The sequence below is a fragment of the Panicum virgatum genome, chromosome 8K (genome assembly GCF_016808335.1).
Source record: "Panicum virgatum strain AP13 chromosome 8K, P.virgatum_v5, whole genome shotgun sequence".
NCBI classification, from domain to species: domain Eukaryota; kingdom Viridiplantae; phylum Streptophyta; class Magnoliopsida; order Poales; family Poaceae; genus Panicum; species Panicum virgatum.
In genome coordinates this window covers 23,379,947-23,405,622 of record NC_053143.1, presented here as the reverse complement: position 1 = coordinate 23,405,622, position 25,676 = coordinate 23,379,947, and the positions used below count along the sequence as shown (strand labels likewise).

The following is a 25,676-nucleotide window of genomic DNA, read 5'->3' as shown; positions in this document are numbered from 1 at the left end:
AATGGGGCCCGGATACTGTAGGGACGGCTCACCGTCTCAGCCGCCCCTACAAATGGGCGGTATTTTTAGGGGCGGCTCACTCCCTCAGCCGCCCCTAAAAAATAACTTTGTAGGAGTGGTTCATGCATTTATGTATTCTGAAATAGTTATAAACATGAGATCTATTAATCTGCGAAAGTGTTTGTATTTTATCACATCTTACTGAAATATAATTTTAATATTTTTCTTATGTTTTACATATCGCAATATCCTTATGGTAAAAAAATCACATTTTTTGAAGTATTTTGTTATTTTTAATGTGTTTTACTATTTTTATGAATTAAATGAAATTTTGACTTTGGAAAAGAATTTATAGGGGCGGGTGGAGGCCTCAAAAGCCTCTACAAACACTAGCTAGGCTGGGCCCACCGAACCAGCGCCCTCCCGGCCCGAGACGTTCGGACGTTCGAATGTCTTCAGCCCAACCCCCCTCTCGCCGACGTTTGGACGTCCGAATTCGGATGACCGAATGTCTCGCCGCCTGATACCCTTCACAAACAAATTAGTGTTTGAGAATTATATTTTTAGAGGCGGGCGATCCCCCACCAGCTCCTATAAATATTTTTCAAATTTATTCGGAAAATTTATTTAATTCAAATAAAATAGCAAAACATATCAGAAAAGGTGAAATTTTTAACATAAGCATGTAATGACATATATAACTATTGGAAATACAAAAAATACAATTCAACATGTTTAGTCATTAATAGTGTCGAAAACACAAAGTTAGACTTGAGTTGCCTGAGATAGTAGTGTGACTTAGGTACTTATTGTGGTTTCAATATTTTTATTCATTACATACACTGCAATGTGATTTTGATATTTTTTTATGTTCAACATATCACAATATGCTTATAATAAAAACATCACAATTTTTTGATGTACTTTACTATTTTTAATGAATTAACTGATGTTTCTACTAAATTTTAAAAAATATTTGTCGGGACGGGTGGGGGGCTCAAACGCCCCTACAAATCGGTTTTTAGGGGCGGGGTGAGAGGGTGACCCGCCCCTACAAATGCCCCTACAAATGCCATTTGTAGGGGCGGGTCACCCCCTCACCCGCCCCTAAAAATAATTTTCAATATGATACTTAAAAACACCTGCCGTGAAAATAGAAGATACCACTATATCCCTTAAAAACACCTGCCGTGAAAATAGAAGATACCACTATATCCTTGTCTCGATATACCTCATTAAAAGTTTTTATACAAGAAGCTCCAAGGTAGAAACTCAAAAAAGAAAATAGTACAATATGATACTTAACAGGTTAGAATCACGATGAGATTCCCATGAACTTTGCAGGCCTCAAAGTTAACACATAATCCGATGAACACTTTGTAAGTGTGAAATATAGTAGAGATTTTTGTGAATAGATTTGCAAAGTAATCACATATTTAATTTACTAGATGTTTATTTCTTGACTGTATTGTAATACAAGAAAATAAACTATTTTGTGAGCAATAGTATAATATTGCTTCCACGTAACCTTTTTGCATCCAAGCAATACAAGTAACCTTATCTTATGTTAGATTTCGGAATGATCCTTCAATGAAATCATGCATATGTTAGATTTGCCAATGTTTATGTGGAATAATCATTAGACTCTATGACCAATTCGTGAGAGCTCTACCACAAAGACATCAGTCTGTGACATACGTTAACGGAAATTAGTTCGGCCGTAGCTTCATACCCACTATGATCATGTTCAACCCAACCAATAACGAGTCGAGACTCTTTAGTAACACGTAGATGTCTATTGATATCCCTTGACTCCCGCCAAAATGGCGTTATAGCGGTAGGGTTATTTTGAGCTAGCAAGTATCCAAATATGTTCATAGGGGTGTGAGAGTGCGTGCATTATAAGTGTCTGCGTTGTACTGTGTAATCTCGAAAAAGAATATTTGGCCAATGGTTTCGGGGCTTACCAATGAATTAAAATCCCTAGTGTTACTGAGAGCAGCAGCTACTTCTAGGTCATTGATATTTAAAACATATAATTGTGTTTTTGCACTACAAAATTTCACATTGATTTCGTATATGGGCCATCCGCCAAAACCTATTACATTAGGATTTTAGTTGTAGTAGCATCAAAATGGCCAAGAAATGTTTTACACAAAGGTGGCGATTTAATATGTGGATTGATAGTCACAAGTATGTTTTTTTTCTTATGTCAGACATAGGTGGGAAGCCTTTCATGATCGGTTACATCGCTTCGACGTAAGTTTAATTAAAATTAATAAAACTTCCATTTTCGAAAACAAAAGAGCGCATGCATCATACCTGTTTGTGCGCCATCGTATTGTTCGCCATTTTTTTTCCAGAACCGTTTCAGTCATAGGAAATATTGATTAGAAATCATAAAAATGAGAGGGCGCAGCTTTATTTGGGGATACAGAAGGACACATGCCGCAGGACGTACATCAATTTTTTGCTATCATAAAATAACCATACAGAGCACACTAACATATATTTAACTGTAATTCCAAACGTTTTGTTATTCTTTTGTTAAGTATGCAGATCCTAGATTTCATTTACTAAGGATCTGATTTTGTTTCATAGTAGCTTGTCTTCAGCATAAATGCCAACCTCGATACATTGCTTCAAGTGTTGTTTTGCAGATTCCGTCAAGTGTTGTTTTGCAGATTCCGTTACCCTTAATTGCAGGGATGTTACGAATCATCAAGACATCAAGTACGTTGGTCTAAGTTCTTTTTTTGCAAGAAGCCGACGGCGGAACTCCCCAAGAGCCCAGATCGGGAACAGGTTGCGGTAGTTGCCGTAATTGAAGTATAGGGAGCTGTTGAAGCACCCAACATGTTCCTGCGATCAAAGGACAGGTACCAGGAAGTAAGTGGAGTTGAACCATCAGGTCTAACTAGAACCTATATGTGTTGAGATGTGGCAGGATGGCATGTGTCAATCGCATAAAAAATAAATTATTGGTGTATACATTCTGGGTTCATTATTTGCATGCACAAGTCAGTATGGCCCGAACGCAACTCCTTCGTGAATGCATAAACTCACCTATCCATGATTGTATAGAAAATGGAATATACAACTTGTAAGTATATAGCAAACAGATGGTAGAGTGGGATTATTGGTACAATAGTTGGGCAGCTTGCAATTTCAGGCTGCGCCTGGGCAGCCGAGCATAGGCCTTACTGCACTGAGCCTGGATATGTCTTGTTCTGGCCAAACTGGGTTTTGCGCCAGTCTAATTATTGGGTTTGTACCTCAACTGTTGTTACATAGTTACAGTGATGTTCATTAAAATATGAGCGAACATACAAGGGCTTACCATAGATATGTTTGGAACTGTCTACAACGGATATATCAAAGATTATATATTAGCTTTATCTCTTTACGTATATATATAATTTTATAACTTCATTAGAAGATTTTAAAGTAAAAAAGGTAATAGTCCAGTTTCTATAGTTTCGAGATCTTATAAAAACAGTAATGATAAAGAAATATTTAGCGGAAAGAGAAAGAAACAACCAAATCATGATGCTAAACTTATAGCTCTTCTATAAGCCAAAGATAAATAGAAATTACTTGTTGGGGAAAGTCGCCTGACTCTAGTTGCATGTTGATCAATTCTTTTGCAGCTTGATATAGAGGTGTTGGATCTCGTTCCACCTGTATAGTATGCCCATAATATGAAATAATAAGCAGCCATCACGGCGGTTTTACAAGTAATGTATTTGTGGTGATTGTAATGTGCAAAATATGTACCTGACCACCGTAAATTAAAGCTAACATTGCCCAAGCAGTGTTTACTGCATGAGGACCTCTGGTCCCCACGTATGACTGCCAAATAAATGAGATAAAATTCATTAAGATTTGGAGTAATCAATATTTCCTTCAAACAAAGCATGGTTGAGATATAGTACAGCTCCGAGCATCAAATATTTCATGATGTTATTCTGGACAGTTATTTTTTTCAAGCAATTCTGGACAGTTATGATGCAGATAAGGAATTATCCAATAAGTTGGTAAATATTAAAGGATTCACAAACCTGACCAATTAATTCTTTCAGATCATCAGTACAAAATATATATAAAAATTAGACATCAACATTTGAATTACTAAGAGTATGTATAATGCATTATAATACAGGAACTAAAGGTACTTAATGTACACCCATGATGAGGCAACTAAATATGTTAGGAGAACAAGCAGTAATCATCCAGTTGCTTCCATTTTTTATGCAAAACCAAAACAAGATGCTTGGATCAGAAGTATCTGACAACTTGCATATCATACAGAAGTTAGGATTTCAAAGAAAAAAAAGCAAAAAAGATAACAAAATAGATATTCTTTCTCAGTTGCATGGTATCACATATATGCTGATAGAATCTGACATGAATGTATGTTGGTAACGGTTGTATCTAAATGTATGTTGTCCGTTCCCAGGGTCGTGTCCAAGGATTATCTGATTCAACATACTTTTGGATACAACCGTTACCAACTTACCACGAGCAGTAGTCAATTGTTATTCAACAGCCAAGATTAAATCAATACAATTGAGATATAAGATACTACTCATGACAAATTACTTTTCAACCACTGATTCAAATTTCTTCAGTCTTCCTAGAGGCAACTAAACACGTTATTGCTGGAAAACAAAGACTAATGAAAACAAGCACCTTAGAATTGGATCATATTGGTCGTTGTCACTCATACTGAGATTAATACATTGCTACGAGGCAATACCATGCATGTAAAGTTAACAAATATAGAAATATACCATAACCTGACCAAGCCCTCCACATGGTTATAGTTAAATAATGAAAATTAATAGTTACCTCTGTCTCACTAGAAAGATAAGTTTCACCCCATCCACCTGTGCATAGCTGCTTTGACAACAGAAAGCTGCATGCTTTCCTGATGGAGGAACTATTTTCATAAGTTCTTCCAGCAGCAGCTAATCCTTTTACAGCAAAGAATGATCCGTAAGTGAAACATACACCCCAACTGCCAAACCTGTTAGGTCATAATTAATCTAATTATTTATTTCATAATTTAAAAGTATGAATAAATTACAGATAACAAACAAGATAATTTCAGAGACCAGGAGCCATCTTTTCCTTGTTGCTTCACAATAAACTTGGATGTGCTTTTAATGCAATTTCCTATTTCTTCTTTGCGGTACCCTGGATCCAGCTCTCTGAACATAATCAGAGCTTGGAGCACTGATGACGTGCATTCAACAGATCTATCAGTTGGTTAAAGACAATGAATCAGATCCCATGTATAAAAAATAATTGGAATCAAATGTATTTTTTAAAATTATGCAGATATTTCATTTCTTACGGATAGTCAACAACAATGTTGATAAAGCTCTCTGAAGGGTTGAGAACCTATTGCCAAGAAATTCCAAGTTAGCACAGTCCGGCATGAATTTTTTATTGAGAAAACATTTGGGTAATTATGAAAAAAGTTACAAAAAATGCACACCCATGCACAACCCTGAAAGCCAAACTTCATTTTGCAGTTTATATTTGTCTGCCCTAACAAATAATTTGTATATACAATCAGCTAGGAGTGGGCTGTCTTATTTATGGAAAGATCTAGAAGATTATATATGAGGTCTAGAAAGAGAGTAGTAATCTTCCAATGTCAAACGCTTCAGTGAGTTAATTAAGAATGGTTTGAATTCTATATTTGACTCAACTCGAACATGGAAGTTACACAACTTGTTTGTCCAGGAAACAAAAGAGCAGTTTAAAATACTCACCTCCAACAAAGGTGTGGTTCTTTTACGCTCATATGTAGAAAAGGTACCATCATCATTCTTCAATAGACAAAAAAGCATGCTCAATTACTTTCGGTGTCAAGTACAACACTAAATTGTTCATAAACTGGGTCAAAGAATTATGCAATGAGAAAACAACAATTTCATTAAATCTTAGAATATATAAAAAACAAGAAATTGTGTTGTGTAGCAGACAACGCAGCAGCATTTTTCTTTTACTGTATGAGTGATAATGAAGCAGCCACACGCTCTTCACGAGAAATCAGTTAGTGCAGTATTACTTGTGAGTCAGATGTAAGAATTATCCATGTACTTATTCCTTGGGTTGTTTCAATATCGAAGAATCATCCATGGACTTATTCCTTGGGATTGTTTCAGTATTGATGTTTTCCATTGTTGGAGATAACCTGTGTTACTTGTCTATGCTTTCTCGTGAGTTTTATCATGTTGAACTAATGAAAGGGGAATCTTCATAATCAATCAAGCAAGAATGACATGTTAGTCTCCACTCAGACCGAAAATTATCCCCTGCCATGATACAGCACAGTAAGCCTTTCCAATGCTCAAATTACCTTGTGGACAGGCTTAAATTATAGTCTCAGTTATCTCTTTAATACACAAGTTATTAAAATATAATGCTAAATTTAAAAGAAGCTGATATTATGCTGACACCGCCACCTTTTAGTCCACAAGATGTTCAGCAGGAAACCAATAATATACATGGAAGAATATGATCCGGTTCGGACGAAAGATTTTAGAACTTCTAAATCAGCACACATCATAACATTCACCACCAAATTCGTGCACCTTTCAGAAAATTGCCAAGTTATGTGTAAATTTATCTTGAATGCGCCATAGCTCGCTTTTTTTGTTTGTTTTTTATTTTTATTTTTCTTTTCAGATGGCAGGATGATTTAATCCATGCTCAGGGATTACACCAAATGGGATCGAGTCCCCGTACACGGTGGGTTGGTATTTGTGGATGAAATTTTGTCAATTTTAAAAAGTAGAAATAGTGATACTGACTCAATTCAAACTGTTTCAATGAGTGCAGACCCCGCCCACAGTGGGGTGGCATTTGTGGATGAAATCTTCTCAATTTTAAAATGTAGAAATAGTGATACTGAAACAATTAAAACTGTTTCAACGAGTTCAGATGGGAGAAGAGGATGCAAATATGGAGCTAGTAGCAAGCCAGACTATGTCAGTTTTAGACGTGACAGTCAAAATGTTAGAAGGATATTTGGGTCCTGTTCGGTTGGCCTTTTCAGGCGTGGTTGACCTGCGGCACCAAGCCTTGTGGCCGTGCGTGGTTTTATAAAAGGGTCTCCATTGATTGGTTCTGCCTCATAAACCAAAATCCACGACATCCTTGCATATATATGTGTGTATGCTGCACCCTATAATCAATCTACTATTTTCCCGTGCCATATTTTTGCTTACACAAATTCTATAACACGATAAATGATCTAAAGCAGAGTCATACCACATAAGAAAGAATGCAATCCACAGCATCATACAAACTTTCTCCTTTTATGGGATCCCCCACGAGACCTGGAGAGATCTTTGACAACAACAAAAGAGCCTAAAGAAACGAAAACCTGAGTGTTAATGGAAGAAAATTTAAATGAGTACTGAGTGACATGACGCAAATACTTGCACAAGGGCACTTAAAAAGATTCCATGTGATCATGAATAATTATAAACCTGCATATGTGTGTGCATCCGTAAATTTGATTGAAAAAAGCAATGACAGTATATACTGTATGAAGAAGAAAATCAAGACCAACAGTGTTTGTTATGCGTGTGTGTATCTCTAGTGCAGGCGTCTTATTTATCCAACAGTAGTTTACTACTATCTCCGTCCAAAAATATAACAACTTTTAGACTTGGTCAAAGTCAAACATTTTCATCTTTGACCAATAATATTTAAAAAAATAATTACTTTTAAATAGAAAAGGTTACATGATACGATAGTTGATTTCATTAGGATAAACCAATATCACTTTTATGTTGACAATCTTTATATTTTTTTTTACCATCTATGGTCAAAATTTAAAAGGTTTGACTAGGAGAAAACCTAAAAAAGCTATATTCCGGGATAGAGGTAGTGCTTTAGAATCACTAGAGTATGCAAACAGTAACAAAACTACTTTTTTTCTGATAATGGCTGAAAAAGTACTATGTTACTATGTCATAGTAGATACTTTTACCAGGAAAGAACGTAGTCAAGGTTTTTAGCAAATGAGAATATCATAAGTAACTTGTCTTGACCTTGAGTGCTTCTGCAGTACAATCAGATACACTCCACCCATTATCTGCTGTCGAAAGCGTCCATGAACCTTTCGATCTATGTCGGTAGTAAGCTTCGTAGTCAGGATGGTTTTCACGGATCTGTATAAAGATATGCACATCAAGATTTTCTTTGCAAACATTGCTTAATTTACATTAATATAAAAGTATTTGATGGAGTAACTTGAACCTGTGAACTTTTAATGAATTCATGAGCTTTACGGAGTGTTGGACCAAACTCATTAACAAGATCTGTCGAGCAATAGGCTTGGACAATGAAAGCGGTCTCCCATGCTGAACAACCATCATACACCTATTATAGAGATAAAAAGTTTGTACAATGATTATTAAGTCTTAAACAGAACATGTTGCTCTGCAGAAATAGAACGAACATGTAAGTGGCCATCGGACATAATCTTTCCTATAAATCATTGTGATTGGAAATAGCCATGGTAATTTAATGATTTAACAAATTAGACTGCCTAGTTAGGATTTTGTGTAAAAAAAGGTGACTACTGTCCAAACATTCCATAGACTTGAACATGACTTTTGCTGTGAATGTTTTGGTAATATTCTATTAAGAATGGTAATGTTCAAATTTGTGGTCCTATGGTAGTAGTCAATTAGTCATTGTATGATCAACATTATGAATTCTTAAGTAGTAAATTAGTCAATTAGCTACGTTTATATTGATAAATTCTTAACCAGAAAGGTATCTAATTTTGGTAACAAAAAATTTTCAATAGTAATTATAAGTGATTGTCAACAATGAGAAAATGGCGAATAGTACAACTGCTGCACGAAGCATGACAAGGTAGTACCTGTGCTTTCATACCATCCTCCGCAATCCATAAAAAATCATATATCCTTGGAAGATGCTGCTTAAATGCATCTGAATTTGGATTTTCTGCCCAACAACAAATCATATCTAGTGCCTACAAGCAAAGAGTTGAGAAGTAGCTACAAATTAAAATGAATATTTTTGTTCAAATCATTTCAGTCATGGGCAAGAATTGGTTCTCTTTTGACCGTTTAAACTTTGAAAGAAGTCCAGTTGAGCGTGTGTAATATTATGCTAACCAAATTGCATTTGGCCATTACAGATATATTTTGTAGAACTCCAAAATTTTAAGAACCAATGCATCATTCTGTTATCTAGTCAAAGAAAATCAAGAAGATAATCTACGGTCAGGGCAATAGGCTGAGCCTCAAAGATTATGGTTGATATTATACTATTTACCAATTCTGGCAAATTCAGCATATGTCCAGGTCCAAACAAAAAGTTTTGCATTTGCCGAAATGAAGGTCTTGTCATATAGCAGCAAAAGGGTGCCCCTTTTTTTGTAAGATCAGCCACTCAGAACACTCCAATATTTTATGAATATACCTTGTTTATCGGACATACACAGATGTATTTACTAATTTCATCTTCATAGTGGATATGCTTCATTATATTTTTCAATGCTATATCTCTTAACTTGTTTACTGGCCAGCAATTCAGCATTGGCTCCACAACTTTATTAAGGCAAGTCCATACAAGATTTTGTGCCATTGTCCGTGGATAGATAAGGTCCACCTGCATGTACAAAAAGGAAATAACAGAGAATCAGGCAGTTGAAACTGTATGAATAAAAATTTTTATCGTTAAGCATACTAGACAGCACACAATATATCAAGCATTCTAGCTTCCTATATATAGTCAAGATACTGAAGCTAAGGCATGAACATAATCACTCGAAAAAAGAAGGAAATGAACATAACTTTTTTTTATCAAAATGATCAACATTTTATGGCGGAATATAGAACCGAAGCTAAGATATGAACATCATTTTCAAGTGTTGATACGCTGCAGCAAATATCTTCGGATTAACATTTTTGAGTGTTCATATGATCCGAACCAATTAACAACAGCAGCCTACCAAATAAACTAAACCAAATAGGCTGAAATTTCTAATTTTTTCTTATTTTTACTGCCCCAATGTATTGTTTTCTTCAGTACCATATATGAAATTTATTTGAACATATTACTCAAAAAAGTTTTGCATACCAACCTATAGCTGAGATTGTGTTTGGAGAAGTTTTGAACCATCTATCAATGATTACTATACTGTTGAACCATTTCCAATAGGATAGATTGCTTTCAGTGATTTAAGATCGAACAGCTTATCCAATATGTTCTGTTTCAATAACTAAAAAGTTGTATGTGGATGTAACAAAAACACAATAAAAACGAACCTTGGCACAAGTATCACGAGCTTTGTTCCAATCAATCTCATTGTATGGTACACTATAGAGCTCATCTCTCAATGCCAATATAGTTGGTGTAATTGGTCCAACAAACTTCTTACCAAAGAGATAAGCCATAGGCAGATAAACCATACGGGTATACACCCAAAATCGTCCTGTGGTAGCAAAAATTTACTTTTTAATCAGAAAAATAGAGGATTCTGAGAGCAAGAAATAAATAGAGGTTCACAATGTCCGAGTTGAGCAAGATTATTTAAAGTGACACATTTTATTCTGTGAGCAATTAGGTATCTGTTTTCCCGCATTTGCAACAAAAAAATTTTGGTGTTTCCACCAATGCAATGCAAACAGTTCAAATTCATTTCCCTCCTCATCACTACTTTAAAATAGCTGACAACTGAGACACTAAAAGACATACATAGACATGTCCACTTTCTTGTTCCTCCTAAATCTCAATGTGTCAAAAATCCCTTCTAGAAGTCAAGTTAAAATCCCAATAGCAGCAGAACACAATCATCCTTGAGCTCCAACAAGGTATGCCGAGCAGGATGGAGAGGCCACAACACAGCTCAGGATGGCCATAAGGTTAGCACGATGCGGCAAAGCACTAGATACTGCGGCTCTAGCAGTCTAGCTGGCATAGTTCACCCTTCACTCACAGAAAGCTTCAAAGCTAACAGGTGGCCAGCAACATTCAAGCACAAGCATCCTATGTGCTAGGAGGTTGAATCGAGCTAGTGGACGACTTCAACCAGCTCATAGTGCACAGGTGACAAGCTCCATGAGAGGTGTATTGCAGCACTCAAACAGGGGTGAAGGTGAAAGATAGAATGTTATCATATCAGATCTCTCTATTCGATTAATTTCTGTATTTGGGTTCGCAGTGAAAGATGGACTGAAACCAATAAGAAAACAATTAACAAATCTCTCTCTTAGAATGAAAAACAATGTATTGACCCATTATCTGATTAATTTAGTAAGTATATCCTAAGTAAGTGAAATGCCGCAACAGCCAAAAGAAGTTCTGCCTTAAAACTTGACCAATAGTTTCTTAGTACCGAAGCATCATGATGCAAAAACATAAGAAATACTTCAGGAAGTATAGGACAAAGGAGGAATAAGGTTGTGACCTTGGCTACAGATGCAACCAACTCCACAGCCTGAGATGAATTACTCGAGTTCTTTTAATTTTTATTTATTTGGTTGAGAACTTGAGATAGGATTCAGCTGATAGCAGGTTGCTAGCTGCCTAGCTTGAGATTGTTAACCATGTTTATTAGGGTCAGATCTATTTATGGAGACCACGTTCATTTGAGATCAAGCAAAGAATAATCCCTAAACCACATATTTGGCAGCTCATAGCCTCTTTGAGAGGATAAATTCGCCTTCACCTCTTTGCTACCTTTCCATCTACTAAACCATATCAATTCCAAACAGCACATCGAATAACACCATATTGGTGATAGCAGCCACAAGAGCAATAATAATACAAAAAAAAACAGGCATTCAACATGCATTTTTGAGTTTCTTATGGTCAGTGACCCCTATAAGCCCAGGAGTGGAGTGGAAACTATTGGACCAGGACATAGAGCCTATAGCTAGGGTTCCTGTCAATTAAATTAGAGCCATAATTCTTCCTTGCAGGATTCAGTGTTATGCTGGACAATACATATAACAAAGCACCAACAATAGTTATCATGAGACGAGATACGTACCTGGATGTATTGGAAGAAAATGAGGGACAAGCCATAATTCAGGAATTATAGGATTATTTCCAGACCAATCATACAGACCTATCATCTTCATTAGAAAAGATGAGGACCACGAATTAGTCACTTCTAAGTCAATAAATTATAATTTACATAGAAACATAACTATAGTTGGCATTGTAAGAACTTGTCACAAACAAGAACCCCCCCCCCCCCCCCCCAAACACACACACACACACACACAAGGAAGCAGTAAATGGTAAAAGTTTAATGTTTATGATAATTTAAATAAATATGTGTACTCCAATAGTAACTAAATAGCTGTAGAATTCCATTTGTATTAATTCAGAATACCTTAGGTAATACAAAATTTGGGGATCAGGGAGCACAAGCCCCATCATGTCAAAATGGACACATTAAGTTCTAACTCAAGTTACCTTTTTCTACAAAATGGAAGTTTGAAGTACTCTTGCATGATAATTGAAATTGACAGCAATGAGGTAAGTTAATATCCAATATCAATTTAATAAAAACTTTAGGATTGTTTACTGATATAAAGTCACAAGCTAGAACACTCATACATCTGTGTATCTTAACGAGCATTTCATAATTTGAACTTTATCTACTATTTCATCAAACCTGTCTGAATTTTTCTTAAAGAAAATAGTGCATAATACATATGGGAAAATTTTATATATGGAACCCAGGCAACATGGAACCCCAGTGGCTTCTACATGCACATATAACAAATATTTCATTTTTTTAAAACTTAGATAGCATACCGAGAGCCATATCTTTCCCCATTGTGGTATTGCAGCTGCGCTTCCATGAGACAAAATCCACTCACGTCCTTTGCTCAACGCATCATGTGTCTTCTCCTCACCAAGAAGTCTTAAGGTAACATAGTTTAAGCATGAGCCAAACATGGTGCTTGGTCCCAGCATTTGTTTACCCCAACCACCATCTTCATTCTACAAGGATCCCATTACATACAAACTTTCTTATAATATGCCACCTTCAGAAAAGTAACTGACAGCTGAACAGATGATATTACTAGAAAGTAGCTGGAATGCCATCTACATGCCTGTTGGTTATAAATATAGCGACATATCTCACGTCGATGTTCTTCCGATAGGACAGTATTGAGTGATCCAGTGATGTATAGAGCAAATACCTGCAAGAATATAGAAAGCTCATAATGCTGTGCGCAGTTCAACTAAAATACTACTGTCACTGTTTATTGAAGCTTGCAAACTATGACACGAACAATAACAATTTATTTATCAGATTTCATGGTGGCTCTAGATGGCATTTGACATAAGTTAATCTATAATGCTAAACTGGTAGACATGCCATAAAACATGAATAATTTGAAACAAATGTTGTCTATGATATATATTACGTTGGGCAAGAAGGTCAACTGATGGTGTCAATTCAAAATAAAATGCATACCAAGAGAGGCATGATGAACAAAATGCCACTGAAATCTACAGGCCAGTGCCCGTCATCTGCTTGCAGACTAGAATGTTGAGCAAGGGCTCGCCTCAATGATGTTAGTATGTTCTCTTCTGTGACTTGTACATTCTCTGCAAGCTTTGCTGGTAGAGGATCCAACTGAAGATGTTTTTGTTTTGCATACTGCAATAGAGTATAGTACAGTGCAAAGAATTTTATGGTTAATTCAAGAAATATTTAAATGAAGTGCACACACTATACAACATAAACATAGGAAAGCAAACTAGTATCTTTAGAACCTTTAGCGACTATTATGCCACATTGACAATCATTTATTTAGTAATGGTGCTTGCTATTTGAAAGGAAGCAGCATTTCCGCCATAAGAATTTCAGTTAAGGATTTCATCTGAAATTTATACGATTCAAAACAATGCTAAGTGAGTGAGTTCCTTTAGGCTTTAATTAATCTCTGAACCCAGCAAACTCCTGATATCAGAGCATGATTGAAAGGGTTGCATTGAGAAATTTTCTATCGTTCACAACAGCACCTAATACTAGTTTCACACTTTCAGTTCGCCTTCCTGCTCCTTGCCCGTGAGAAATCAGGAGTGCCCACTAAACACCAGCATTGATTTCTGCATGTGCACGATTAGCCTCTCTTGACTGATACAGATTACTGCTCAACAAGATGCAGCAGGAATGTACAGGAAACAACAAACCATATCTGAAGATCCGGTATCGAAACTCAGGTAAAATTGAGCAATTATTCGCTCATATTCACTAGTTCATGCCAGGGTCCTAACTTCTCTCACACTAGGAGCAAAGGGGGCAGGAGAGAGAAGGGGTCTAGGACCAACTCACGGAATCACAGCAAGTGGCGGCGTCTTCTCCGCATCGGAAAGGCGTGTCCAACCTGAATACTCCATGCCGCGGATGGCAACCATGAGGACCCCACCGGCACGAGCGCTGGCGTTAGAGTGCGCGGCAGGGAACACGAGTCAAACGACGGCGGCGGCATCGAGGAAATGAAAGGAAGAGATTGGCCAATTGGGCCAGTGGCTACCACGAGTCCACGACACTGTTTGTTTGGTCACTACTCATGATTCGTATTTGGGCCTCTCTTTTTATTTTGCCACGGTCTTTTTTTAAAAAATGTTTTGGGTTAAGTCCACTTTTAAACAAAAACTCATTCTCAAATGTGGCTATTTCGGATACAAACTCTAGGGTTTTCTATCAGAGTATTAAGTTTATATATGATTTTGCACCGCTCATTTTAACTTGTAGATAGTGAATTTTAGCTTGCAAATGCTTGATCTAGAGTTCGAATAGTAATGATCTAGCCTCAGTCATCGATTTCTTTGTGTTTGGAGAGAATTTAATCTGTGTTCTCTAAACTTATTACGTATTCTCATCAAGCTCCGTAAACTATGGAAAGTTATCTTGAATTTTCCGCTACGAACCTATAGATCCATACCCTTTCATATCGGCCTCAAGTGCATATACGCTCGTGCTACCGCAGAATCCGCGCTTGGCTCAATAAAGAAGTTTAGGGTTTTATTTATTTCTGGAAATAGATTTTTATTGGAGAAATAATTTAAACAACTTATGAAAATGCCAAGAAGCCTCTAAATTTTCTTAAAAAGACCCAAAATCGGGTTAAGATGCAAAAGGAACTCAAACAAATAGCTAACCTTGAGAAAAATCTAAATTCTTACGTACAATTAAAAAAGAGTTGGTCTCCTTTTCCCCTTGCTACAGTCGACACAGGGCAAAAGGGTGAGCCAAGGGCGATCGGAAAACCTGGCGGAGATTCCACTGGTTCCTTCCTCTCCGGCAGCCAGTCCGGCGCCGGCGAGGAAGGAGAACTGGGGGATTGACGTGCGGGCATGTATTGGCTAGGTTTGTTTAGATCTAAGCTTAGGTTTTGCTCGGCATCAAGTTTGGCGGCAGAGCTTCTGTGTCCGGGTGGGGTGGCTGCGTTGGCGCCCTTTCTCTAGCGAATAAGAGGTACTTCTTCGGTGTGCCGGGACGTCGGCGGTGGCACTGTCCTCTAGTCTTCGATGGTGGCGGCGGTGCAAGACTTTCTGCGGTAGAGGTATATAGTCCATTTGGAGGGCTAGTTTTGAGATGGACTGTTTTATAGCTATTATTTGAATACTATGTAATTAGGTGCTAGTAGCCGTACACCCTTTCCTTATACACTAGGATTGATTTTGGAAATAATACTTACAAATTACCTTTTTCCATATACGCTTCGGCTTCATCAGGAAGAACAGAGCCAAAAATGTCCAAACACTGAAGGTCGTCGTTGTTGATTCTTGAAGAAATTAAAACGGACCAGAAGTAGCAGGACACGTCAACAACTATCGATGTCACGAATATTGCTACAGTGTGGGACCATGATATTAATTTGGTACGGCGCTGGACCAGTTAATCCGTTAACTTCTCCATGCCTAGGGAGCGTGGCCAATCAGACTCCATTTTCCATCGAGTGCTCCCTCCATTCCAAAAAATTCAACTCTTGTTTTTCTAGAAGTTAAATACTTTTAAGTTTGATCAAATTTATATAAAATAGTATTAATATTTATATTATAAAATAAATATTTTTAAATTAATTATATAATATATTTTATAGTAAATTTATTTAAAGATATAAATATTAGTAATTTTTTGTATATATTTAATAAAAAATTAAAATTGTTGGGTATCTCATGAAACTGAGAGTTATATTTTTTCTGCGACGGAGGAAGTACCGGCGAGTACAACAGATGGAGCACTGTAGCGACACTTGCCATTTCCGCTGTGTATCCATGCACTGTATAGTTGTATGGTTAAATGAACGTGCATCTCATGTTCCGTCCCGACGTGGCTGATATGTAGCCCCACTTGTAAACGCCCCCACATGTAAGTGAAACAATCCCCTGTCGTAACTGCTGACGAACTATTTTCACTACATCGACGCCGTCCCTGCTATACTTTGCAGTATACTTTATATGTGGAGGTGTGGTTTCTAATAGGACTGAGATAACTCGGGACAGGTGGCAGGTTAAAGCAATCGCGCTACACCTTTCATCCTCTGTCTCTTTTATTTTTCTAATCACAAAAGGACCACAATCAAGTTGTTTTCTAATCACAAAAGGACCACAATCAAGTTGTTTTCGAAAGTCAAGGACCGCGCTCTCTCTCATAAAATCTCTCCTGCTCTCCTCCATCCCTGCACACATTCTGCTGTTTCTATCTCTCTTGCGTTGCTCTTTTTAGCATTAAGTTTGTTTATAAAAAATATTTTATTTTCTAATTATTACCAGCATTTCGTGAACCGATTCTACTCAACAAGACCAATAAAACTAGATCTCATTTGCATATGTTTGCACTAGTAACAACTTATGGACGACTTGCTCTTTTCCATAGCAACTTATATGTATACCGGCTTATTGTGGTGACAACTTATGAATATAACAACTTTTATTTTATGTCAACTTATGTGTATGAGTGTATAATTAATTTTATTTTTTGTAACTTACTATATCTTAAATTTGCGGCAACTCATGTATAGAGAGAGCGTCAACTTATTTGTACGAGTGTATGACCCTTCGGTGTGCATATACGCTCCAGGAGCTCCCTCTAAAAGTACTTCTAGGAATTTGAAAGAGGTGTTTTTTTTACTCCCAATAACTTTTGTTAAGGTTCCATAACCATAATTTTGGACTTTATTTTTTTGGCACTTTGCTTGTAAATGCTCTCCGCTCCGCGAAGAAGGTGCTTGGGCGTGCATGTTGGCTGTACGTGTGTTGTTAGCGGCGTGTTCTGGATGTGATGTTGCCGTACGGTAGCTTAGGCGGCCAACGGTGCATACGTGTGGTGTGGATGCAAGTACATGATGATGGTGGCCATATAGAAATGCACAAAGCATGTACGCAAGCTAACAAATGGGTCATAGCTATTTATTATGCCCATAAATTCATCTCTCTTCCCCCTTCATTATTAGTACTCCGTAGCACGGCCGGATATCCTTGCATTGTTCTAATGTCGAAATTCCCCAAAGGAAGAGTGGCCTTGAAGCAAAACATAGGAGTGAGATACCGTTAGAACAATGAAACATATGTTTTGTAATAAAGTGGCCTTGCAAGGACACTTGTGTTTACCCACTACTTTTTATTACAAAATTATTCAAATAACATATATATAGCTAAACGTGCCTTTATGAAACTATATTTTTAGACGTATGTATATATCTTCTCGTAGCATCTTCATATGTCTCAATACTCGACACATTAAAAGTAATATGCAACCGAAGTTTGAAAAGTTGGCTTATATAGGGTAACTTATTGTTGGCAACGTGTCAGGTGCAAACCAACTTCTTCGTGCAACCGTGCAAATTTATAATCTAGGTCACAGGATCAACATCCAAAGGGCATGGGAGATTGAGTAATTTTAGACTTAACTGCCAGCCTCTAATCACACTTTTGCAAATCTCCCTTCCCACTCCCTCTGCGCATAGAGAGATTGGTTTGCAGCTGATACATTGACGTTATTGTTTCCTCTATATTTTTCGAAAAGGCGTTGCCCGTATTTATTTTGTTAGTGGAGAGAGCTAACATGGCCCCACCTGTCCCTCTTTTATCAAGGTTATAAGTTCACCAATCTAAAAAAAAGGTTATAAGTTCACCATTGGACATTGGTTAGGGTGCGTTTGGATGATGACCCTGCCAAGCCCCGCCATACCGTTGGCCGGCCAAATCTTGGCGGACAAAACGGCCGCCCAAGAATTGGCCGCGCGCGGGCTCGAAAATGAACTGCAGGCGCGTGTCTGGGCATGGGCGAGCCAAATTTTGGCTGCTATCTAAACACTGCACGCTCGTCGCTGCTGGTCAAAGCCCAAAATTTGGCCTGGCAATCATGGGCACCAATCCAAACACGTGAGTCGTGCAGAAGCAAAGCGCATGGCCAGCGTGCGGGTTTCCGATCAAAAACCCAGGAATATATATGCTCGACGAACAACTTGCTCCATGAACTATATATATAGCATGGCAGGATCGGAGGTTCATGGTTAGTATGTACCTGCATGCGTAAGAGGAGGTCAGAGGCCTCTCTCTTCTCGAAGCGGCGGTCGGTGAACTCCCGGCGGAGCCTCCCCACCTCGGCGCGCTCCTCCGGCGTGCCAAGGTCGGGGTCGAACTCCCACACCGCCCTGCCGAGGAAGTTGTTGGACGTCTTCAGCGGTGGGCTGGCCCCCTCGGCAACCTTGAGCCTCCACATGCTGGCCAACAACAACAAAATAGAGAGCACCTGGCCTGCCGTAAGCTAAGTGATGACTACACAGACTATGTAGGTGAGAGAGATCAGTAGGAAAGCTTGGCTCCCGCGACGCTTCTCTTATAGAGGGGCAGGTCCATCCACATGCACTGATGGGGGATACACTACTGGCCAACTAACGGTATTCTTGACCAGCGTTAAGAGACCTGCATGCCCGCATTTATTTGTGCGTCTCGCTCCACTGTGGACTAGCAGTACGTAGTTTCACGCTTTGGCCAAACCAAATTGGTCAACCAAATTTGAGATTTCGACCATCAGACGAAACAATGTATCATCGACCTAGTACTACCGGATTAACACTAATACAGAACTTGTCTGCATCCTGCACATTTGTCTTGGTTGTTTCCACTAACCGGACTCCAACCGGGGCTAAATACCTCTGGTCCTTTATCCCCTCTTCCTCCTATCCGTGCCATTCAACTTCTTTGTTCTCACTATTTTTGCCTCGGGTGGGAGGAGTTTTGTTGAAAGGACACCCCCTTTGCACCCTGGCCGAAGACCCTCGCTCCCGGGGATCGTTGACTCACTGGACGAAGACCTGGGCGGGGATGCCAGCTTCGGTTTCACACCAAAGGCCCTCAGAGCCGAAGGCCGACCATCGAGGGGGCGAGGACCCTCGGATGTGCGAAGAGCCACACTATTAAAAAATAATTTATAGCAATACCCTAATTTTTTAGGAGTGGACCAAAATGTCAACCGTTTTTAAAAATGGGGCTCGGATACTGTTGTAATAGAGCCGCCTCTGAAAATCTATTTGTTGGGACGGCTCACCGTCTCAGCCGCCCCTATAAATGGGCTGTATTTTTAGCGGCGGCTCGCTCCCTCAGCCGCCCCTAAAAAATAACTTTATAGGAGTGGTTCATGCATTTATGTATTCTGAAATAGTTATAAACATGAGATCTATTAATGTACGAATGGAGGCGATGGATACATTCGTACGGCTAAACGAATGGTAAGATATCATGGAGTTCTTTCATAAACATATATATAGTTATATGCTACTAATTAATTGCTACAAGCAGGAAGCTCAAACTGGTGTTGAGCCGTCACCCATCGATGTGTATCTCCGGGGGCATAGGGGACTGGACCCGGCACATCTGGAGGTCCTATGTAGTCAGCAAGCGTCAGACCGATTGATCAGTTGTTCACAATTTGCAATTAGTTGTGAAACATTCAAACTCTAAGTTAAAGAAATTTATTTTCTAATTGCAGGAGCAATATGGGCAAGAGATGGTTAGACGCCATGGTGAAAACTTCGAATGGCGGAAGGGACCTATTGATCCGGAGGCGTTGCATGCTAGCGGTGGTGGAAAGGAGCATGGATGGTGAGATCAATATTTCTTAAATTATGTTGTTACCTGCAATTAAAATTTTCATACTTTGAATTTTGAAGGTACTCCATGTTTACCGGGGTGGTCGACTCGAGAGATGTTCGATCACGCAGGGGATCTTCCTCTTAGAGTTTGGGTTGTACTTCTAGCTGATATCGCCGCACGGAGCAAGATCTTGTAATCGAGAATCTGCAAGAGGCGCTAAGGGCGCAAAACGAGTACAACTTACAGCAGCAAGAGTACAACTTACAGCAACAAGAGTACTACAGAAAACAGCAAGAGTACTTTGCTAACTACACCGTACAACAACAAGATTGGTTTTGCCGTAAGTATGATTCTTGCACAGTTAGCATCTCGACTATTTCTCACTTTGTGTTACTAATAGGTTGCATTTACAGTCAGTGTTGCAGCAGCAGCATGGCCATAAATATATCTTGCCACCGTGGCGGCCGCCACCACCAATGCCACCTCCACCGCCACCACCGCCAATGTTGCCTCAGTTCTATCCTCTGAGACCTCCTGCAGCCGGGGTTCGATTAACTGGCTTAAATTCAGTTCAATTTATCCAATGCTGTTGAACTTAGTAGATTCTAAACACATGCAGTCAGTATAGTTGAATCAGTAAATTGTAGCTTCACTTATCCAAATTTAGTAGATTCTGTACACTTGTTCTATTTCAGTAAATCTATACACTAGGGATCAGTAGTAAATCTATACTTCTTGTCTAAATCAGTAAATCTATTTCATCTTCTATACACCAGGGATCAGGAGTAAATGTGATAGACACCTGCCAAACCCCTCTAGCACAGCCAGCAAATGCACCTAGAGAGGAGGTTAGTTTGTTAGTTCTCAATAACTATTGGTTAGTTATAATGGATAACTCCTAATTTTTCTCTAATGCCAGACTTTACACCTATTAACAGGATGACCGGGCTACCATCTGGGCCAGAAACATATTCGCTTCCGGAGGTAGTGGACACAACTCGAACGACCCTCAGATGCTGTGAGATATGCTTTCTTTGCTGGACTTCCTTTTGCTAAAACTTTCTTGTATTGAGATTTTCTCCAAGTCATGTGAATGTGGTATGGAGCTTGTACTGAGATTTGGAACACGCTTTGGAGCCTGTATTTGCTATATATGAATGATGTGTGCTGAGATTTGATTATTGTCTTCCACTGTTATTGGACTGTTTATGTGTTGATGTGAATGTAATATGGATTGTTATGTGCTGATAATATTAACGTGTTGATGTGAATGTAATATGGATTGTTATGTGCTGATAATATTAACAAAACTAGGCTCACATTTAACCTGGAAACCGCTAATTTTCGGCGGCCTAAATGAGGCCGCCGAAAATTAACCTGAATAATTTGGCGGCCTTTTTGGCGGCTACATTTTAGCCGCCGAAAATTAACGAATAATTTTCGGTGGTTACATAAACCACCGAACGTTAAGAGGCGCTGGGCAATTTTCGGCGGCTTTGCCCTGGCCGCCAAAAATTACGTACTTTCGGCGGCGGCCGCCAAAAATTAGCCTAATCCTCGGCTAAGTTCTTTCGGCTGCTCATTGCCACCCAAAATTAGGTTAAAGCCGTCGAAAATAGCTAATTGTCGCCGGCAATCCTTTATTTTCGGTGGTTTTTGGCCGCCAAAAGTTTCTAGGAATCCTGTAGTGTTTCCCGACAATATTTTTTTGCGCGTGCCATGAAAGCAAATATTCAAGAAATAATCACTACAACAAAACATAAATATTGAACATGGGAGCCATCTAATCTACCTTGCCGTATGCATAGGATCCATCTCAGCTGTCTAGATCCCCCATTTCAAGTCCTAATAAACGAAAAACAGTGCAAAATATAAGAGCAGGAATGGTCGAATGGACTGCCAGCTCATCCAGCACGCTGCCGTGGAGTAGAGATGAAACGAAAAGGAGCTCCGCTTGGTGCTAGACCTGGCTACCAGCTGAACACAGGAGCTAAGAACAACATATTTAGGTCAGTCTCAGTGGGAGTGTTATCAACACAGTTATTAAGACTGTAAATTAGGTAGCCAAACTGGTGGGGTGTTATAGTGATGGTGATGCACTCCTCTCACTGACACTTCCCCTCCTCTCTTTTTCTTTGCGGGTATTGAAACAAACATCTAACCTCACTTCAAACATACAAGTAGTGTGTTAATAATAGAACATCCTTTAGTGGACAGCAAAAGTTCCACTAGGTACAGAAATTTTTATTAGAAAAAATTATGATGCTCCCATACAGCTCAATTGATGCCTAAAGACGTTTTTTTAGCCTCCACATGGTCGACCAGTTCAATATTTGGCTTAATGTATATAGATTGCTTCTGAAGCAACTTCAAATTGGAGGCACACTACCATACTACCGTGTGTGTGTGTATATATATATATATATATATATATATATATATATATATATATATATATATATATATATATATATATATATATATATATATATATATATAGCAATAAAGAAAGACCTACACTAGCTAGTTGAAAACGATTGATGTAGAAATATGCTGCATGATACGTACGTACAACCAAACGTGGTTGACTGCTTTTATTTTTGTTTAATAACTGTGTTGCTTTGTTCCTGTCCCATTATTGGAATTGGATGAAATGATACATAAGTTGCAACGAACTAGGTTGACTACTTTTATTTTGTTTTAATTTTTGTATATGTCTTTATCTCCATTATGTTGTGTGATCTTATCATACTAACCAGAACATCACCCTTTTTGGGAAGTTAAACGGAGACTATCTTTAATTTTAATATGTAATTCCATGTTCAGCTTTTGAAACTGAACTTCTGTTGGTTTCTAGATCACAAAAACTGTTTTTTTTTCAGAAATCTATTCTCGTTATTGATGGTAAGGAGAGAAGGAATTATAATCAAGTGGCAAGAAAAATATAGTCATCAAAATCCGCGGTCCCATGCTACCGGGCTTCCCTATCTATACTGTTGAAGACATAGTCACGCCTACTATTAATGCTCCCAAAATATGGAGAAGAGGACGCGAGGTGGAGTGGATGCCCGCACACCATGATTATGCCCAAAGGTTATCGAGGCATGGCTTTCCAGACAATTTTTTCTTTGCGCGTGCCATAAAAGCAAATATTCAAAAAATACTCACTACCACAAAACATAAATGCCGAACATGGGAGCCATCTAGTCTACCTTGCCGTATCCATAGGATCCATCTTAGCTGTCTATATCCCCCATTTCAAGTCCCAATAAATAAAAAACAGTGCAAAATTTAAGAGCAGTAATGGTCAAATGGATTGCCAGCTCATCCAGCACACTGCCGTGGAGGAGAGAGGAAACGAAAAGGAGCTTAGCTTGGCGCTAGACGTGGCTACCAGCTGAACACAGGAGCTAAGAACAGCAGCATCTAGGCTAGTTATAGTGGGAATGTCATCGACACAGTTATCAAGACTGTAAATTAGGTAACCGAGTCGGAGGAGTGTAATGGTGATGGTGATAACACTCCTCTCACTGACACTTACTCTCCTCTCTCTTCATAACGAAGCTGCCATGTCAGCAAATTTAATATCCATGAAACTTTTATAACACTCTCATTGGGACTGGCCTTAACAGCATGCGGAGGTAGAGTTTACATATCAAATTAATATTGATGAAAATTTTAAGTAGATAAGGTAAAAGACTATTTATTGTATGGCTTGTCTATATAGTAATAGCACTTGTTGTTGAGATGTCTTATCTCGTAGACAAGAGCTTGGCTCTATTATTGGCCGTGCTCTAAGTACACAATAGCTTGGCGCTGCTCAATGAATAAAGATCTAGCTAGTATTGAAACAAACGTCTTTTTTTATTGCGGGTATCGAAACAAACATCTAACCTCACTTCAAACATACAAGTAGTGTGTTAATAATGGAACATCCTTCAGTGGACAGCAAAAGTTCCACTAGGTACAGAAATTTTTATTAGAAAAAATTATGATGCTCCCATACAGCTCAATTGATGCCTAAAGAAGTTTTTTTTTTGCGAGGGGAAGAGAAAAATTTTATTACTCAGAAAGTTCGCTACATTCGTGAGCAATAATTTGCTTGTGGACAGTGGCTCTCTTCCCTTGTGGACGACCTTCCACTCAGGTAACAACCTTCCAGCTTCATGGGCTTCCTTCAGAGGAGGCTAAAGGTCGATTTTAATCCTCCCTGGGTGGCCAACATTTTTGCTATGGTGCTGCAATCATATTTTCCAAAACCGCCTCCTGTCTGTACCGTTCTGCGGCCATAAGATATGATATGATATGATTTGATAAGATATGATATGATATGATATGTCTTAGATATCTCCCTTAAAAACACCTACCGTGAAAATAGAAGATACCACTATATCCTTGTCTCGATATGCCTCATTAAAAGTTTTTATACAAGAAGCTCCAAGGTAGAAATGTTAGTATTGATCTCCACCATTTGGGCCCAACGGACCAAATGGACCCTGACTCGCGCCCTGATCGGGGGCGCTCAGCCCATGGAAGGCTGGTGGGCCCCCGTCGTGCAGCCCCATAAAAGGAGGTGAGGACCAGCGGCACAAGGCACGAGGTTCGCCGCTGCAGCCAGAGTTCCCACCGTCCAAAACCTAGACCGATCAGAGAGAGGGGCTGAGAGCGACGGGAAGCGCCACCGGCTCGGCGTCGCCACTGCACAGCCACCGACCACGCCACCGTCACTGCACCGCGCCTTTGCCGCCTCTGCATCAAGCCACCGTCGTCCTCTCCGACTCCGGCACCGCCACCACGATGCCACTGCGCTGCGCGTCGCTGCCTAGCGCAGAACTTCACCGACGAACCTACGGTGGCTCTGAAAAGAAAGTAACCTCTCGATCTATGCCCTACTCGATCCAATAAACTAACAATGGTACCAGAGCCTTGATCTAGTGTGTAGATAGAGATGGGTTGGATTCGGTCACGAATCGAAAGAGACAGACACAAAAGAAAGGAGGAAATTCGATCTCGAATCGAACAAAAAAAAAAAAATACAAACCCTAACCCTAGAAAGAAAGGGCCGCGGGTCTCACCTGCAGTGCCACCACCGCGCGGAATCGTCACCACGAGTCACCGGTCTGACAATGGGGCACCGCCTCTGCGTGGGCGCACTCGGGGCAAAGGGCACCGACGACAGGCCGTTCGACGGCGGCGCAACCCCGCAAGGGAGAACGCGCACGCCGGCGAAGGGGCCGACGGCGGCGCCAGCCACCTCCTTCGGCGAGTTGCCATGGACGGCCGCCCTTTTTGTTTCGGGAAAGGGAAATGGAGGAAAAGGGAAAGAAGTTCGGTGGAGCGGCACAGCTCCGAGCTTCCCGAGCAGTGGGCGCGCACGCGCGGCAAAGAAGGCACGCGGCGGCGCCGCCACGCTCCTCCGGTGAGCCGCCAGTGGCCGCCGCCGCTCGGCATGAGAGAGAAAGGGAAGAGAAAGACTGGATGTTAGGGTTTCCAGGGGATGCGGTCGGCAGGTGGTTTTGATCCGCGAGAAGGGCGCTCGG

General features: G+C 39.5%; 1 protein-coding gene and 1 long non-coding RNA gene across 4 annotated transcripts; one reads left to right on the top strand and one right to left on the bottom strand.

Moving 5' to 3' along the window:
• Positions 1-2,390: 2,390 nt before the first annotated feature.
• On the bottom strand, positions 2,391-18,862 carry LOC120644241 (achilleol B synthase-like). 3 transcript variants are annotated; one of them, XM_039920820.1, is made up of 19 exons: positions 15,742-15,783; positions 14,366-14,470; positions 13,502-13,687; positions 13,134-13,223; positions 12,832-13,020; positions 12,056-12,140; positions 10,329-10,495; positions 9,481-9,669; positions 8,915-9,028; positions 8,284-8,406; positions 8,076-8,195; positions 7,288-7,386; positions 5,784-5,840; positions 5,360-5,406; positions 5,118-5,261; positions 4,852-5,029; positions 3,778-3,852; positions 3,598-3,681; positions 2,391-2,862 (listed from the first exon to the last, which is right to left on the bottom strand). In XM_039920820.1, exons 1-19 carry the CDS (start codon positions 15,766-15,768, stop codon positions 2,722-2,724), a joined length of 2,220 nt encoding a protein of 739 aa, XP_039776754.1. In that variant the 5' UTR covers positions 15,769-15,783; the 3' UTR covers positions 2,391-2,721. The 3 variants fall into 3 exon arrangements, with proteins under 3 accessions (XP_039776754.1, XP_039776753.1, XP_039776755.1); XM_039920819.1 differs by lacking the exons at positions 14,366-14,470; positions 15,742-15,783 and adding an exon at positions 18,566-18,862; XM_039920821.1 differs by lacking the exon at positions 14,366-14,470 and having other exon boundaries at positions 15,742-15,955.
• Positions 18,863-20,012: 1,150 nt separating this feature from the next.
• Positions 20,013-21,340, top strand: LOC120644240. The gene is made up of 4 exons (XR_005663536.1): positions 20,013-20,145; positions 20,214-20,476; positions 20,550-20,984; positions 21,075-21,340. It is a non-coding gene; the product is annotated as an uncharacterized LOC120644240 (long non-coding RNA).
• The last annotated feature ends 4,336 nt before the right edge of the window (positions 21,341-25,676 follow it).

Coding starts and splice junctions, on each gene's coding strand:
- LOC120644241 (XM_039920819.1), bottom strand. CDS start 18,763: ATGTGGAGGCTCAAGGTTGCCGAGGGGGCCAGCCCACCGCTGAAGACG. Junction 13,688..18,565: donor ACCTCCTCTTACGCATGCAG/GTACATACTAAC, acceptor ACTCTATTGCAG/TATGCAAAACAAAAACATCT. Junction 13,021..13,133: donor GCTATATTTATAACCAACAG/GCATGTAGATGG, acceptor GGATCCTTGTAG/AATGAAGATGGTGGTTGGGG.